At 45.0% G+C, this 18,136-nt stretch overlaps 1 protein-coding gene and 1 pseudogene across 1 annotated transcript in view; both read left to right on the plus strand.

Moving 5' to 3' along the window:
• ZNF157 (zinc finger protein 157) overlaps positions 1-17,826 on the plus strand; it is a 36,274-nt gene extending 18,448 nt beyond the window's left edge. Inside the window, exons 2-4 of the mRNA XM_032592236.1 lie at positions 14,390-14,516; positions 14,815-14,910; positions 16,263-17,826. Of these exons, the coding sequence (XP_032448127.1) occupies positions 14,390-14,516; positions 14,815-14,910; positions 16,263-17,485 (1,446 nt within the window). The 3' untranslated portion in view covers positions 17,486-17,826. The remainder of the gene's footprint in view (positions 1-14,389; positions 14,517-14,814; positions 14,911-16,262) is intronic.
• Positions 4,973-5,523, plus strand: LOC115507681 (annotated as a pseudogene).
• Positions 17,827-18,136: the final 310 nt, after the last annotated feature.

Below are 18,136 nucleotides of genomic sequence, written 5' to 3' on the forward strand. Positions count from 1 at the left end.
TTCCATTGCTTCATGTGTTTTAACTCACACCCAGTAAACAGGATTAAAGAAATATTTTAAAATAGAGATTAGCTGGGGGCACGTGGGTGGCTCGGTAGGTTCAGCATCTAACTTTGGCTCAGGTCATGATCTCATGGTTTGTGGGTTCGAGCTCTGCATCAGGCTCCATACTGACAGTGTGGAACCTGCTTGGGATTCTCTCTCTCTGCCCCTCCCTGACTTGTGCTTTCTCTCTCTCTCAAAATAAATAAATAAACTTAGATTAGTTGGAAAACATAAAGCAGTCCTATTTCCCCAACACAATATTTTTATGTTTTTAAATTCCAGTTAGTTAACATACAGTGTAATATTATTTTTTTTAAGTTTATTTATTTATTTTGAGGGAGAGAGAGAGAGAGAGAGAGTGTGTGTGTGTGTGTGTGGTGGGGACAAAGAGAGGGGGAGAGACAGAGAGAATCCAAGCAGGCTGAGATCATGACCTGAGCCGAAACCAAGAGTTGGAGGCGTAACCGACTGAGCCACCCACGTGCCCCCGAGTATACTCTCTAATACCCCCAGTAGAATTTTGGTTGAATTAAATCATGAGACAATGATTAGTGCGTATATTGTAGTCTTACTACATCACCACCTCTGTTGAGTAGAATTTGCATTCCATGTGTTTTCCTCTTCACCATCATCTTGAGTCCTTAATCTGTTGCCCTTCCTTTCTGAGGTCTTAACCCATGCTTTTCTGACAGTCTGTCCTGGCTGGTTCTTTTTTAGTTTTTTCCCGGGTTACCAGATGGTGCACGACTTGAGTGTCCTGACAATGCTCTCAAATAAGTCTGTGCAGGAGGAACACTACTAAGTTGGAAATTGCTAACCAATATCCAGATGACAAGTCATGGGTAAAGTACTGCCCCCCATGGTGTCCAAATGTCTCCATTGGACGAGTGTCCCATGAATGTAGCTGGTCTTTCTGCCTGTGCAGCAAACTGCCGTGCTTTTTCTCGATCAGAGTTGGGAGGGAGCTGTTCTATAAAGGAAGAACCATTGGAAGACAGAATTGAGTGAGTGCAGTAGTGTTTCTTTCTCTTGCATCAGACTCTTTCTTGATCTTCTGGACCTGTGGCAACACTTCCAGCCTCTGCACTGCCTACAGTGGCTCCATTGGCCTCTCCCTCTGGACCTACACTTCCGTTCTGACTGTGCCTTTTAAGTCATTCTTCCTTTTCTCTTGCAGGGTGGCAAACATTTACAGTCAGCCAGCTCCCTCAGCCAGTTTCCTGCCTATAAAATTTTGGAAGTCTGACATCCTTGTCTCAGTTTTTTAAATGTTTACCAGTTTATTAAAGGATATGATAAACGAGCCAACAGCCAGATTAAGAGACACATAAGGCGAGGTATGGGGAAGGGATATAGAGCTTCCATGCCCTCTCTAGGCACACCGTCTCCCCACCTTTCTACATGTCCACCAGCCCGGAAGCTCCCAGCCTTCTCTCGTTTTGTCCTGTATCCATGCCTTTCAGTTCGAGCTGTCAGTGTTTCTGAACGTATAACGTTCACAAAAGCCTCGTGACTCCCTCGTGTGTGTCCTCATTAGACGGAAGGGCCCCCAAAGATCTTTACTGGATAGTCTCATCTCTATTCCTGGATTTGGCTGAGATGGTTCAGTGGATCCATGAGTCACACACCTAATCTCTTCAGGAGGAGATTGTCTGGCCACACCCTTGGCTTTCCACAGCTCTAGTTCCCAACAATGAATTTTCCGAGTTTAGCATTCATTACGAGATGGGTAGGCTGAGAATATACCGGATCATTCACTGTTGGTTCTTTTTTTGCTTAACAGTTCCTTACTCGATATGTTCCTTTTGTCTTACCTTTTACTATGAGCAGCAAGACAAAAACAGGCTACACCTTCAATGGTTCACTGGAAAATCTCTCAGCTAAGTTATCCAGGGTCATTCGTTACAAGTTTTAGTTCCCACAGAACTATAGAACACAATTCTACCAAGTTTTCCTCTACTGTATAACAAGGATAGTCTTTCCTTCCGTTTCCAATAACGTGTTCCTCATTTTCATCTGAAGCCTCACCAGAAGCACCTTTAATGTTTCTGTGTCTGTTACCATTCTGTTCGCGATGCATGTATTCTCTAAGATGATAGAAATTTCCCTTGCCATCTTCTTTTTTAATTTTTTAGTGTTTATTTACCTCTGAGAGAGAGAGAGAGGGAGAGAGAGAGAGAGCATGGTGGGTGGGGGCGGCAGAGAGAGAGGAAGACACAGAATCCGAAGCAGGCTCCAGGCTCCGAGCTGTCAGCACAGAGCCTGACGTGGGGCTCGAACTCGTGAAATGCCTGCCAGATCATGACCTGAGCTGAAGTCGGATGCCCAACCGACTGAGCCACCCAGGCGCCCCTCCCTTGCCATCTTTTTCACCTCCTTCTGAGCCCTCTCCAGCAGTGCCTTTCACGTCTGTATTTCTTCCAACAGTCTCTTCAGGGCAGTCTAGGCTTTTTCTCTTGCTTGCCTCCTTCTTCCAGCTCCTTATGGTTATGGGTATTCCTTGGTTTGTGGCTGTATCACTATAATTTCTGCCTCTGTCTTTACACGACCCTCTCCTTTGTGTCTGCCTTCTCTTTGTATATTATAAGGATTGCTTGTCAATGGATTAAAGGCCCAACTGGGTACCCTGTATCAGTCATAGTTCTACCAGAGAAAACAGAGCCACTAGGGGATATATATGTACATTAACAGATTTATTGCAATGGGGCACCTGGGGTGCTTCAGTCGGTTAAGCGCCCGACTTCGGCTCAGGTCATGATCTCATTGTTCGTGAATTTGAGCCCCACGTCGGGCTCTGTGCTGACAGCTCGGAGCCTGGAGCCCGCTTCGGATTCTGTGTCTCCCTCTCTCTCTGCCCCTCCCCAACTCGCACTATCTCGCTCTCTCAAAAATAAATAAACATTAAAAAATTTTTAAAAAGAGATTTATTGCAAGAAATTGGATTAAGTGATTGTGTGAGTTGGCTAATCAAGTCCCAAATCCATAGAGCGAGCCAGCAGGAAGGGCAAAGTGGAAGCTGGCAGGAGCCAGACATTGCCATCCATAGGTAGAGTTTCTTCTTCAGGGAGACTCCAGTTTTGCTCGTAAGGCCTTTCCACTGATTGGATAAATCCACTCCAGATTATCAAGGATGATCTTCTGTACTAAAATCAACTCATGGTAGATGTTAAATACATCTACAAACTAACTTCACAGCAACGTCCAGATTAGTGTTTGATTGAGTACCTGGGGATGATAGCTAGCCCACTTGACACATAAAACTGACCATCACAGTCCAGCCCTTGTCAACCTGGCACCCACACACGTCACCCTAAGCCATACCCAGTCCCCAAATAAAGACAATAACAAGATCATCCTTCTGCCTAACATGATGCAACCATCCTGGTATTTATAAATACATTCTTCTATCCATCCCATATTCCCGTTGCCCTCAGCAGGCACCTCGCTGGGTCACGCTTCTTTACTTAGTACGGTGACCCAAACCTTCATTCCTTCAGGGTCCATCTATTAATAGTTGCCTGAATTGGGTTGTATAGTTGTCCACTGACTTTTTTTTTCAACGTTTATTTATTTTTGGGACAGAGAGAGACAGAGCATGAACGGGGGAGGGGCAGAGAGAGAGGGAGACACAGAATCGGAAACAGGCTCCAGGCTCTGAGCCATCAGCCCAGAGCCTGACGCGGGGCTCGAACTCCCGGACCGCGAGATCGTGACCTGGCTGAAGTCGGACACTTAACCGACTGCGCCACCCAGGCGCCCCTAGTTGTCCACTGACTTTAATCACACAGCAGGATAGTATGCCTCAGGGGGCCTTCTATATTTCGGGCATATCCCTCCATACCTCCGTGGTGTATCAGCAGATTCCGTCTCCCTAGCCAACACGGGAACTCCCTTCCTTGCCTGTTGCTTCAGAGGCATGAGAAGCCCAAAGCTTCTGGGTGGCGGTCTTAGGTTCCAGTGAAACGGAATCACTCTTATGTTTTTTAAAATTTATTTTATTTATTTTGAGGGGGAGAGAGAGACTCCCAAGCAGGCTCTGCGATGTCAGCGCGGAGCCCAATGTGGGGCTCGAACTCACCAATCGTGAGATCATGACCTGAGCCCAAACCAAGCGTCGAGCCACCCAGGCGCCCCAAGCATTCATCCCTTTGGAACTGAGATCTCTATACCAGCAGAGCATAAAGGTCACACAGATGAGCAGGAACATTTTTGCTCACTGATCATTATGGGCAATAGTCAGTGATATGCCGTTCCCATTTCCCCCCTCTGAATTCTGGATCCGTGACTCCCGTCTCTGGGAGAAACAGTACCATATATTAGATGCTGATTCCGAGGCTGTACAGCCTCCTGGTGGATATCGTCTCAGCTCTGCAAGGTATTATCACCTAGTTAGAACTGCAGCTGAGCCTTCAAAAGGCCATTCTCCCATGCTGTCTTTATCAGATAGGTAATTTGCAAATCCTTTCCCCAGTCTTGGATTGTGTTTTCATTCTCTTCATGGAGTTTTGCCAAAAAACAAGACATTAATTTTGATGGAGCCTGATTTACTATTTTTTTTTTCTTTTACGGGTCTTGCTTTTAAGCGCTGTATTTGAGAAACGTTCACCTAACCCAAGATCACAAAAATTTTCACCGTGTGGACGCGGCCCAGTGTAATCCACCTGCCACCAGGCAGCTGGCTGATAACCCCAGAGTGTGGGGCCATGTCAGAGACTCAGTGTTGGTCTCTGCTGCTGGCACCTTGGCCACTGTGCTGTCGCTGTGGCCAGGTCAGCCTTGGTGAGTGAGAGTCTGTGTCGCTGGTTCCATATATAGCCTCCATCCCTGTCACCATGGTCATTTGGTTCATGAGCCTACTGGGCTCCTGTCTCCATTAGTACAAGTTGCATACGCTTTCAAAATCATGTCTGAGTGTGGATCATAATGGCCAAAGGCATCAAGAGAGCTACTGTTCCCTTTTGCGAAGGTGGCACCAAAGGCGAGGAAGGAGGCTCCACCCCCTCCCAAAGCTGAAGCCAAAGCAAAGGCTTTGAAGGCCAAGAAAGCAGTGCTGAAAGGCGTCCAGTCGCACAAAGACCCACACGCCACCTCCCTTCCGATGGCTCAAGACACTGCATCTCTGAAGGCAGCCCAAATACCCTCAAAAGAGCGCCCCCGGGAGAAACAAGCTTGGTCACTATGCCGTCATCAGGTTCCCCCTGACTACCGAGTCAGCCATAAAGAAAATAGAGGACAACACACTTGTGTTCATTGTGGATGTCAAGGCCAACAAGCCCCAGATCAAACAGGCTGTGAAGAAGCTCTGTGACATTGATGTGGCCAAAGTCAACACTCTGATCGGGCCCGATGGGGAAGAGAAGACATATATTCGACTGGCTCCTGACTATGATGCTTTGGGTGTTGCCAACAAAATTGGGATCATCTAAACGGAGTCCAGCTGGCTAAATCTAAATATAAGTTTTTTCACCATAAAAAAAAGAGCTACTGCTTTTTACGATTGAGACTGCTTACTTTTTTTCAGCATCTTATTCAAATATGACCTTCTTTTGGGTAATTTTGTAGATAGGAGCTTAGCAATACCTATAGATGTGGAGCACACACCCTGCAAAATCCCAAGTAATCTGATCAGGTGCTGCGTTTTTTGTTTAGTACCAGGGGTTGACAACGATGGTGTTTTTTCTCAACGTCTTCACTTACTTTAATAACACTACATTTACCATGTTATCACCATGGGATGTGAATTTAGGTTAGACAAGAGAAATTTCACAAGTGCAGTAACACGTGCTGGAGTATACCAAAGTTTGTAATGTCTGACCAAAGCAGCTTGCTCATAAACCATTGGTCACTTCCGTTTTAGGTAATTTATTAGCATTTATGGTTCTTACAGGAAAAATAAACATACTTTGCATGTTTAAAAAGCGTTTTTCATTTGCCTTTGCATTAGCACTTAAAAGGGAGCTTTCTATTTCAAGAGGACTTTATTTTTAATAATGTATTTATTTAGTAAGCATGAAGTGCAACAGTGATTTCAGGAGTAGATTCTTTAATGCCCCTCCCCCATTTAGCCCATCCCCTCTCCCACAACCCCTCCAACAACCCTCCGTTCTCTATATTTAAGAGTCTCTTATGTTTTGTCCCCCTGCCTGTTTTTATATTTCTTTTTGCTTCCCTTCCCTTATGTTCATCTGTTTTGTATCAAGAGGACTTTAAAATTACTCTTTTCTTTAAAAAATTTTTTTTGTTTGCTTATTTATTTTGAGAGAGAGAGAGCAAGTGGGGGACAGGCAGAGAGAGAGGGAAAGAGAGAATCCCAAGCAGGCTTCGTGCTGCCAGCACAGAGCCCATCGCAGAGCTCGAACTCAGGAAACTGCGAGATCATGACCTGAGCTGAAACCAAGAGTTGGACGCTTAACCAACTGAGCCACCCAGGTGCCTGGCATTTAAAATTATTCTAATATAACAGCAGCATAAATATAATTCTGCACTCACAAACAGCTAAGCTAAGCTAAGATCCATAATTATTCCATGTTTGCAAGTATAATCCTGAAATAAATACTACTTCTAAGGAGCCCTTTTATCAGCTTTTTAGGTTTGGTTTAAACACATATACACACATTTTCAGTTGTGGGGAGGCTTATGATGTTATATTCCACGCACTGTTCTGAAAGGGGCTTCAATAGCCAACCCTTCAATAGCCCAAAAAACTGAAAATACTTCAGGAGTTGCATGTTGTCCTCTTTAGAACTGATTTCATCGGAAGAGTTGAAGAAGCTGAACATTTTACCACTATCAAGTGCATTTGAAAGGGACGTTTTTTTTGGTGCTAATTTGACTCCCCTGGGGAACTAGGCACTAATAATTTAGTCACCAGCCAAATCAAGCCTGTATAAAAGGAAGCCAATATTCAATTACCAGGTAATTGACCCATTCTAATGATTTTTCTTTTCTTTTTAAGTTTATTTATTTTGGAGAGAGAGAGAGAGAGAGAGAGAGAGAGAGAGAGTGTGTGTGTGTGTGTGTGTGTATGAGTGAGCAGGGGAGGGGTAGAGAGAGGGGGAGAGAGAATCTCAGGCAGGCTCTGCACTGTCAGCATAGAGCCCGATGCAGGGCTTGAACCAACCAACTGTGAGATCATGACCTGAGCCAGAATCGAGAGGCAGATGCTTGACCAACTGAGCTACCCAGGCACTAATGATTTATTTTGAACATGAACATACAACCTTCAAATGAGATGTCTAACCACCACCACCAAGACCAAAACAGTTGCTCTTACTTTTTTTTAAATTTTCTTTTAAAGTAGGCTCCACGCCTAATGTGGGGCTTGAACTCGTGACCCTGGGATCAAGATGCTCTACCGACTGGGGGCACCTGGGTGGCTCAGTTGAGCATCCGACTTCGGCTCAGGTCATGATCTCGCAGTTTGTGCGTTCGAGCCCCGCCTTGGGCTCGCTGCTGTCAGTGTAGGGCTAGAGCCCGCTTCGGACCCTCTGTCCCCATGCTTTCTGCCTGCCTCTCTCCCACTCGTGCTCTCTCTCCCTCCCCAAAATAAATAAACATTAAAAATAAAGATGCCTTGCCAACTGAACCAGCCAGGCGCCCTGACATTATCTCTTCTTCTAAGGTTTAGGCCTTGCCCAGAACTCCTCATATATGAATACCAAGAATCCTTGCTTCCACAGCAAAGCCTTGGGCTGCCACGCACCTGTGGAACAGGTGAACAGACAACATTTAGCTGGGCCTCCTGGGTGGCTCAGTCGGTTGGGCGTCTGACTTCGGCCCCGGTCATGATCTCACAGTTCGTGGGTTCGAGCCCCGCATCGGGCTCTGTGCTGACAGCTCAGAGCCTGGAGCCTGCTTTGGATTCTGTGTCTCCCTCTTCTCTCTGCCCCTTCCCTACTCATACTCTGTCTCTCTCTGTCTCTCAAAAATAAATAAACATTGCACATTTAGTATTTGTCCTGCTCTTCAGGTTATATAATCCACACATAATGATTGCTGCAAAACCCGCCATTGCAATGGGAACAAATGGTGCCTCTCTAGCTTTTTGGGTAAGTTTAGATCCCCGATCCTCACAGTGATTACAGAATCCTCCTTTCAGGAAACAATGCAAATTCCATCACAGATGGTTTATACAGGGCCTGAGGCCTTCTTCCGTTCCGAGAATGACAAGACCTCTCTCAAGCTCCAGCCAGTTTCTGGCTTTTACCCACGCTCGCAGGCCAACGATAGTTCATTTTGTGTTGCCTGTGGCATGTCAGGGATAGCTTCTGCCCCGGGTATTCTTACAAATTACTCCATTTGAGTAGGCCCTTGGATTTTTGTAGCATCTATCAACTCTCCTCTGCTCCCCATATGTCACTATTGCATTTCAGCCAGTCCTGGCTTGATTTTCAGTTTCTGATACTATCATGATATCATCAATGTAGTGTCTTGTTATTTCTAGGACCTGCATCAAGTCCCAATCCCTTCTTTTTTTTTTTTTAATTTTAGAGAGAGAGAGAGCGAGCGAGCACACAAGTTGGGGAGAGGGGAGTGAGGGAAAGAGAGAATCTCAAGCAGGCTCCGTGCTTGGCACAGAGCCCAACAGGGGGTTTGATCCCACAACGCTCAGATCATGACCTGAGCTGAAAATCAAGAGTTGGATGCTCAGCTGACTGAATCACCTAGGTGCCCCCCCTTCCTTTTTTTATATGAATTTTGGAATCAGCTTGTCAATTTCTAACTCTTAAATCTCTTTACTGATTGTGATTGGTGTTCATAATAGTTGTATTTTTTTTTTTTAAAATTAACGTTTTATTTTTTGAGAGACAGAGAGTGATAGAGCATGAGCAGGGGAGGGGCAGAGAGAGAGAGAGACACACACACAGAATCCGAAGCAGGCTCCAGGCTCTGAGCTGTCAGCACACGGCCCGATGCGGGGCTGGAACCCATGAATGTAAGATCATGACCTGAATCGAAGTCGGATGCTCAAGCGGCTGAGCCACCCAAGCGCCCCTGTTTATAATATTTCTATTTTAAGGAACCTACTGAGATTATCTTCTTTGTGCCCTACTACATGATCAATTTTTGTGAATGTTCCATGTGTGCTTGAGAGAAAGTATATTCTGTATGATCGGAGTGTAGTGTTTAATATGTATATATCCAAAACTTTCACCTTATTATGTTGCTTGGGTCTTTTGTATCATTGCTTATTATTTTGTCCACGTAATCTGTCTTATTTTGTGAATGGTATGTTAAAAGTCTCCCATTAGAGGATGCTTCTTTTTCTTGTATTCTTGTAGTTTTTGGTTTATATAGGCTTTTGTGGTATCACTTTGTGCATAGGTATTTACACATATCTCTGTTGTTAGATCTTTATTTTGGACAGGGCTTTTAATATTACAAAGTATCTTCCTTTGTCTCATATAATTGCTTTTGGAATTCTACGTTGGCATCAGGATTTCAGTCCCTGCTTTTATATTGTTTTCATTTGGTAAATCTTTATCCACCTCTTTAATTTTACCTTTTTAAAAAAATGTTTATTTTTGAGAGGGAGGGAGTGTGAGCGGGGGAGGGGTAGAGAGAGAGGCAGACCCAGGATCCGAAGCGGGTTCTGGGCTGGCAACAGTGAGCCTGATGTGGGGCTTGAACTCACAAACTGTGAGATCATGACCTGAGCCAAAGTCGGGCGTTCAACCGACAGCCACGCAGGTGCCCCAGTTTTAGCCTTCTTTTTTTTAATGTTTATTTATTTTTGAGACAGAGACAGAGCATGAACGGGGGAGGGGCAGAGAGAGAGGGAGACACAGAATCGGAAGCAGGCTCCAGGCTCCGAGCCATCAGCCCAGAGCCCGACGCGGGGCTCGAACTCACGGACCGCGATATCGTGACCTGAGCTGAAGTCGGACGCTTAACTGACTGAGCCACCCAGGCGCCCCTTAGCCTTTTTTAATGACTGTGTTTTAAACATACCTTTTGTGCATAGTATTATTGGGCTCTGCTTTACGAGGCAACATGAAAACATTTTTCAGTTCGTAGTTGACGTAAACCCATTTACACTTATTTATGTTACTGTTTGATGTCATAAACAATACAGAAATGTTTGGTCTCAATTTTTTCACTTTATCTTCTGATGTAATCACTGTGAGATTGTTATATTTGCTGTTTCTTTCTCTATTTAGTGTTCCCTCTACTTTTTTTTTTTTTTTTTTTTGGTTATTAGGAAGGTTGTATTTTCATGCTGATAATTCCCTTTGTGTTAATACTTCATATAGTACCCTTAGGCAGTCCTTGTTTCTTTCTTTTTGTTTACTTTATTTATGAAAGTTGTATATATTTGAGGTATACAACATGATGTACACATATACATATTGAAATGATTACTGCAGTCGAGTTAATTAACCTATCATCTCTCATAGTTACCATTTTTTGTGTGTGATGAGTATACCTGTAATTTACTTTCTTAGCATATTTCCATTGTTCAATATAGTATTACTTAAGTATAGTCATCATGCCTGTACATTAGATCTCTAGACTTTGTTTTTAAGATTTTATGTTTAAGTAATCTCCATACCCAACCTCGGGCTCAAACTCACAACCCTGAGATCAAGAGTCGCACGCTCTGTGGATTGAGCCAGGCAGGCGCCCCATGCATCTCTAGACTTTATTCATTCTACATAGCTGACTTTGTCCTCTTTGACCAACATCGCCACATTTCTCCCATACCCCTCTTAATGTTCTACTCTGCTTCTGTGAGTTTGACTTTTTTTAAAAAAAGATTTCACATATAGATGAGATCATACAGTACAATATTTGCCTTTCTCTGTCGGAGTCATTTCACTTAGCACAATGCCCTCCAGTTTCATCCATGTTGTTGCAAATGGTAGGATTTCCTTCTTTCTCATGACTGAATGATGTTGAGTTGTGTGTGTGTGTGTGTGTGTGTGTGTGTGTGTATACACACCACATCTTTATCCATTCATCCATCGATGGACACTTAGTTTGTTTTCCATATCTTGAATAATTCTGCAATGACCATGAGAGTGCAGATATCTCTTTGGGAGAGTGATTTCATTTCCTTCAGATATATACCCAGAAGTGGGACCGCTGGATCATATAGTAGGTCTAGTTTTAATTTTTTGAACAGCCTCCATACTGTTTCCTGTAACGCCTATACCAATTTACCTTGTTTTCAAAAAAGATTTTATTTTAAAGTAATCCCTACACCCAATGCGTGGCTTGAACTTCCAACCTCGAGATCAAGAGTTGCACGCTCTGCCGACAGGTGCCCCTACTTTTTTTTTTCTTTTTTTTTTCAACGTTTATTTATTTTTGGGACAGAGAGAGACAGAGCATGAACGGGGGAGGGGCAGAGAGAGAGGGAGACACAGAATCGGAAACAGGCTCCAGGCTCCGAGCCATCAGCCCAGAGCCCGACGCGGGGCTCGAACTCCCGGACCGCGAGATCGTGACCTGGCTGAAGTCGGGCGCTTAACCGACTGCGCCACCCAGGCGCCCCTACTTTTTTTTTCTTTATTAATCTTTTATAACATCTAATTTGTCTCTCACCTTTACCTACATGGCAGTCAATGATCTCATTCATCTTTTCTCTTTTTCTTTCTCTTCTTCCATTTTTTAGTTCTTTTTCTACTTTGTCGGGACAACTTAATATCTATACGTTATCCTTCAGCCCGTGACCCCAGCGTTGTGTTAGTCTTAACTTTACAGTAGTATGTAAAATGCCCAGTGTCAGGCTTTTGCCAAAATTTCCCCATTCATCGGTTTTGGTCGGATGAAGCTCACCGTTTGGTGTAGTGCTGGTCAATAGAACCCCTTGCAGTGATGAGTACGTTCTGTGTCTTTGCTGTCCAGGACTATAACTAGCCACGTGTGGCTACCAAATTGGACAGCGCAGCTCTGTTAAATTCCTGAGGAAGGGCACAAGTGTTTTTGAGAAATCGATGCCAGTTTAATTCTCTGGTCTTGTAAGTTATTTCATCTTTTTTGCCTGGAGGCCCTGAAGAGATATTTTCTTTGTCTTTAAATTCTAATTGTTTTGTTAAGTGCTATGTCAGAATTGGTTTTCCGGGTCAATTTTCCTTGGTACCCAAGGGGCCTTTGATCGTGTTGAGATTTGCTCAATGATCCCGGGTACGTCCTAGCTTGGTGACTATTCCGTGTGTACTTGAAGAAACTTAATTTCTATATTTCTGAGTGGAATGCTTTGCAGAGTCCTTTGGTTGCTGGGTGGTGTTCAGTTTTCCTATATCCCCGTTGATTTTCTGTCTACTGGTTACTTTGATTACTAAGAGAAGTGTTGAAAGTCAGCGGTTCTAAGTGTGCATTTGCCCCTTCCTTCTTTCGGTTCTTTCAGATTTGCTTCATGTATTCTGAGGCTATTTTATTAGGGCAGTCTCCCCCACAGTCGTGCTCCCCCACACTCCCTCCCATGGTCTTTTGGCTGGACAGTTAGGGATTTAGTCTGTCCGCTTTGGCACTGACTTTCTGTAAGGAAGTTTGTCCTTGGGGCCAAGGGGTGGGAGGGTAGAAAAAAGGCAATGGGGATCCTTCCCACACTCTCCAGACCACTATTCTTGCCAAAGAAAAGGATTTCTCTTCCTTAGAGTTTGAGGTGTCTGCTGCTACAAGGTTACAGGTTTTTTTTTTGTGTGTTTTTTTGGGTTTTTTTAGCCCTGGGGCCTACTTTGGGGCAGGACTGCTTTAAAAAAAAAACAGTATTTCTCCCATTTTCTGTGTCCCACAGGCCCCCCCCCCCCTCAAGCTTCATGTACTTTTGGTATCCCTGCTGACTCTGTACCTGGTGCTTCTCTCAAGCTCTTTGTGTTTTCTTAGCCTTCCAGTTTATTCTGGTGGTTTCAGCTAGTACTGAAATGCTATTGCCTCCCAATCGTTGGCCTATCCTAGCCTTCTCTTCTGAGCTTCAGAATCCTATAGCCACCTGCCAGCTGGACGTCTATCAGTATGTGCCATAAACAACCCAGCTCAGGTCCAAGATCTATTTCAATTTCTCCTTCTGCCAACCCAGTATCTCTCTTGTTTTGCTCATCTCAATTTATGGCACCAGCCTCAACCCATCTGCTCGCGCCATTATCCTGGGAGTAATGATCTGTGCCTTTCTCCCACTTAACAGGACTTCTGTCTAATTTCGAAATATAAATATATTGTGGGAGGGTCAGAAAATATTCTGATGGTATAGGGAGTCAGGCATTTTAGAGACTGATGATCTGTAGGAAAAAAAAAAAAACAGTTGAAAATCCCTCCCCTCTCTGGCCCTGGAATGTCTCTGCAGCCCTTAAACTCATCATAGCCTGAAGTGCTGTTTTTCTCTCCTCCGGTTCTATATGTAGTTTCATAGCTCACCATGTGTGTTTCATGTTTTCCTGCCTTTTTTTATGCTGTTGTCCCATATTTTTGAGGGAAACTGTATTCTTGTTGAAGGATTCCACACTCCGTCTCCCCAAGTGAAGTTGGATCTGATAACACAGCCCACTGCACCCTGTACGCATGCCTAACGCAGCTCCCGTAACACCTCATTGCAAGACTGTGTTCATACCTAAGCCTCTTCACTGGGTTTTGAGCTCTTTGAGAACAGGCACTCCATCTTATCCCTTTTTTGTTTTCCCAGCAACTGGGACAGGTCTGGGCACCTCGTGTTAACTCAGCAGTCAGCAGTCTTTTCTTCATGGATTGATATAGTAACACAATAGCAGGGCCGTTCTGGGTTCCCCCCGCCCAACAAAATATAATATCGAGCAAGACACAGGGTCAGGTGTCCAATGTAGCTTCTTCTAGTTAACTCTTACTGGTGCTCTGTGGAGAGAATTAGTTTCACACATCTGTTTGTTTGTTTTTTTTTTGAGATAGTATTTAACATTTTTTTTAGGGGCGCCTGGGTGGCGCAGTCGGTTAAGCGTCCGACTTCAGCCAGGTCACGATCTCACGGTCCGTGAGTTCGAGCCCCGCGTCGGGCTCTGGGCTGATGGCTCAGAGCCTGGGGCCTGCTTCCGATTCTGTGTCTCCCTCTCTCTCTGCCCCTCCCCCGTTCATGCTCTGTCTCTCTCTGTCCCAAAAATAAATAAACGTTGAAAAAAAAAATTTTTAACATTTTTTTTAATGTTTATTTTGAGAGAGAGTGTGTGAGCAGGTTGGGGAGGGGCAGAGAGAGAGGGAGAGAGACTCCCAAGCAGGCTCTGTGCCATCAGTGCGGAGCCCGACACAGGGCTCCATCCCACGAACCGTGAGATGATGACCTGAGCCGAACTCAAGAGTCGGGTGCGTAACCGACTGAGCCACTTAGGCGCCCCTCCGTGTGTCCCATTCTGATCATTGCAGCTTGTTGTTACAGGGATCTGTGTCATTTGAGGACGTGGCTGTGGATTTTACCCGACAGGAGTGGCACAGACTGGACCCTGCTCAGAGGACCATGCACAAGGATGTGATGTTAGAGAACTACAGCAACCTGGCATCCGTGGGTGAGGATTATTGTCCACGTAACTCCTGGTACCATAGGTTTCCTTTCTTGGTTACTGAAACGTGTATGGCCTTTGTAGACTTTAACAATACTTTAGGTTCTAGATTCAAGGGTCACAGGTGCTTGATTAGGTTTGAGGCACCAGGAAGCGTGATGTGTGTTGTCACTTCCCCCAATGAAAGGTTTAAATGGGCCCCCTTCCTTGTGCAGCTCATGAAGATGCACCTTCCTCCTCCTCCATCAGAGGCCCTAGCGCTCAGACAACTTGGCCCATGTCCTCTGCCATTTCCCATTAACAGGCCTCTGCGTGGCCAAACCAGAGATGATCTTCAAGTTGGAGCGAGGAGAAGAGCTGTGGATTTTAGAGGAGGAATCCTCAGGCCAAGGTTTCCCAGGTGAGTGAGCAGAAACGGGAAGGAAGAGTGCAGAAATTCACGCTTGGGGCAGTGGTTTCCAGTAGGCTCTTTCTAGGGGCCCTTCCTCTTTGCAAATGACTGGAGGGCAGAAGGTTTACACACTTCAGGTACCTAAATCACACCTGCCCTCATTACGTTCACACTTAAGTGCTCTGGCCTGTTTTATCTTGAGGGTTTTTTGTTTTTTTTTTTTTTGTAAGCTTATTTATTTATTTATTTATTAAAAAAAATTTTTTTTTTAATGTTTATTTTTGACAGAGACAGAATGCGAGTGGGTTAGGGGCAGAGAGAGAGGGAGACACAGAATCCGAAACAGGCTCCAGGCTCTGAGCTGTCAGCACAGAGCCCGACACGGGGCTCGAACTCACGAGCTGTGAGATCATGACCTGAGCCGAAGTTGGACGCTCAACCGACTGAGCCACCCAGGTGCCCCAAGCTTATTTATTTTTGAGAGAGACAGAGAGAGAGCACAAGCAGGGGAGGGGCAGAGAGAAAGGGGGACAGAAGAGCCGCAGCCGAAGTGTTGACAGCAGAGAGCGCGACGTGGGGCTCAAACCCAGGAACCACGAGATCGTGACCTGAGCTCAAGTTGGACGCTCAACTGACTGAACCACCCGGGCGCCCCTCTTGAGTTTTGTGGTTATCTACCACTCTTACCTATCCCCACCCACCTCGTCTTACACGTTCTCAGCTAGTCTGTCTCCCTTTAGTATTCTCAATTGCCTGCCCACCTTCCACTGCCTTGGATGCCGTTCATTGTGGGGCATTCGTTCGTACGCGCCTCTGGTGTTCCACCACCTCTTAAATGAGTGTCAGCTATGATCTGGTCACGTTCTAGGCGTAGGGATCTAGCACCTGGGGAACTAATATCACTGTCCCGGAGCTGGCAGTCTGATACATCACGTTTGGTGGTGAGAAGAAAATCAATGCAAGATACGAAAGATAGACAACGATGTGTCGTGTGCCTGTGGAGGATATGTCCAGGGACGACTTTTTGGGGAGGTTAACATTGGTGCACCAACATCAGTGATGTGAGAGAGACAGAGCCACGTAGACTTTGAATATTCGGGGTGGAGAGAACAGTGTGTGTCAGGGTGATAGATCCTAAAAAGAGCAAAGAGACCAGTGTAGCTTAATGGTGGGTGGTGCGAGTGGCCGGGGGCCATATCAGAGAGTTAGCTGGGGGCCAAATTATGTTGAGTTTTTTAGGCGAGGTGAAGCACTTTTTAACAGGCTATGTTTTATGGGCTTTGGTAAGCACTTTTATTCGGTACCATGACGAGGGAAACCATTGTTGAGTTTTAAGTAAGTGATCCGATTTGTTTTTAAAGGATCTCTCTCACTGCTGTGTGGCAAGAGTTCTGTCGGGGGTAGTGCCCTCAGGCATGACAGTGACCTTCAGCGTCAGAAGATTCAACCTGTGGATCAAACTGTTGAGTATAATGGATATGGAAAAGTCTTCTACAAGAACACAGGCTTTGTTGGACATAAAAGAACACACGCAGGAGTAAAAAACTTTGGATGTCATGAATGTGGGAAAAGTTACTGCAGGAAATCAAACCTTATTGAACATCTGAGGATACACACAGGGGAGAGACCCTATAAGTGTGGTGAGTGTGCAAAAACCTTCAGTGCAAGGTCATACCTCATTGCTCACCAGAAAACTCACACGGGGGAGAAACCCTTTGAATGTAATGAATGTAGGAAGTCTTTTGGCAGGAAGTCACAACTCATTCTACACCAGAGAACACACACAGGAGAGAGGCCGTATGCGTGTGCCGAATGCGGGAAAACCTTTTCTGAGAAGGCAACCCTCATGATTCACCAGAGAACTCACACGGGGGAGAAGCCCTATGAATGTAGCGAATGTGGGAAAACATTTCGAGTCAAGATATCCCTTACCCAACACCAGAGAACCCACACAGGGGAGAAACCATATGAATGTGGTGACTGTGGGAAAAACTTCCGTGCAAAGAAATCCCTAAATCAACATCAGAGAATTCACACGGGTGAGAAACCCTATAAATGTGGCGAATGTGGGAAGTTCTTCAGAATGAAAATGACTCTCAATAATCATCAGAGAACTCACACAGGTGAAAAACCCTATCAGTGTCATGAATGTGGGAAATCCTTCAGGGTACACTCGTCTCTTGGGATACATCAGCGAATTCACACGGGAGAGAAACCTTACGAATGTAGCAAATGTGGCAATGCCTTCTATGTTAAAGCACGCCTCATTGAACATCAGAGAATGCATTCAGGAGAGAAACCCTATGAATGCAGCGAATGTGGAAAAATCTTCAGTATGAAGAAATCCCTTTGTCAACACCAGAGAACTCACACGGGAGAGAAGCCCTATGAATGTAGCGAGTGCGGAAACGCCTTCTACGTGAAAGTACGCCTCATTGAACATCAGCGGATTCACACGGGAGAGAGACCCTTTGAATGTCAAGAATGTGGCAAGGCCTTCTGCCGGAAAGCGCACCTCACGGAACATCAGAGAACTCACGTGGGCCGGCCCTTGCCTTTTACTGTGGAGAAAGCTTCTTTGTGAAGACTCCCATCACCGTCTGACCAAGCCCTCTGGGTCCTCTGGTCACCGGCACACAGAGCACATTAGGCTCGGACACTGGTGTGAAAATACATCCTGATTCCTGTTAGGGGATAGCTCGTTGTTGTCGTTTCATTTGGATTCCCCTAATTAATGGTGAGGTTGAATAACTTCTTACCTGTTGACTGGCCGTTAGGGTTCTTTTCTTCTGTGCTTTGACTGTTGTGTATCCTTTCCCCATTGTTTTCTGACGGGCTGCTTATCTTTTACATCCTGGCTTTACATGTTCTTGTTTTCGTTTTTCAGTATATGAGAATGTACAAACCTTTTTTCAGTCATGTGTACGGCAGATACCTTCTCCTGGACTGTGGCTGGTTATTTAATGTTGTTAACTCTTCCATTGAGGTTTTATGTTTGAATATTATCAGTTTCAAGGTGGTCACAATTCTCCTACACTTTTCCTCTAAAGTTAAGGTTTTCCTTTCAACATTTAGAATGTTAATCTCCCCTGAGGTTGTGTGTGTGTATAGCGTGAATTGTACAATATATAATACTATATTCCTCTGAACACTTTCCATAAATGGTTCCACCCTGTGTTGAAAGCAAGTTCTGCAGCTTGCTTTTTTCATGAAACGTTACCTGTCCTTGATCTAT

Source organism: Lynx canadensis, chromosome X, assembly GCF_007474595.2.
Source record: "Lynx canadensis isolate LIC74 chromosome X, mLynCan4.pri.v2, whole genome shotgun sequence".
NCBI classification, from domain to species: Eukaryota; Metazoa; Chordata; class Mammalia; order Carnivora; family Felidae; genus Lynx; species Lynx canadensis.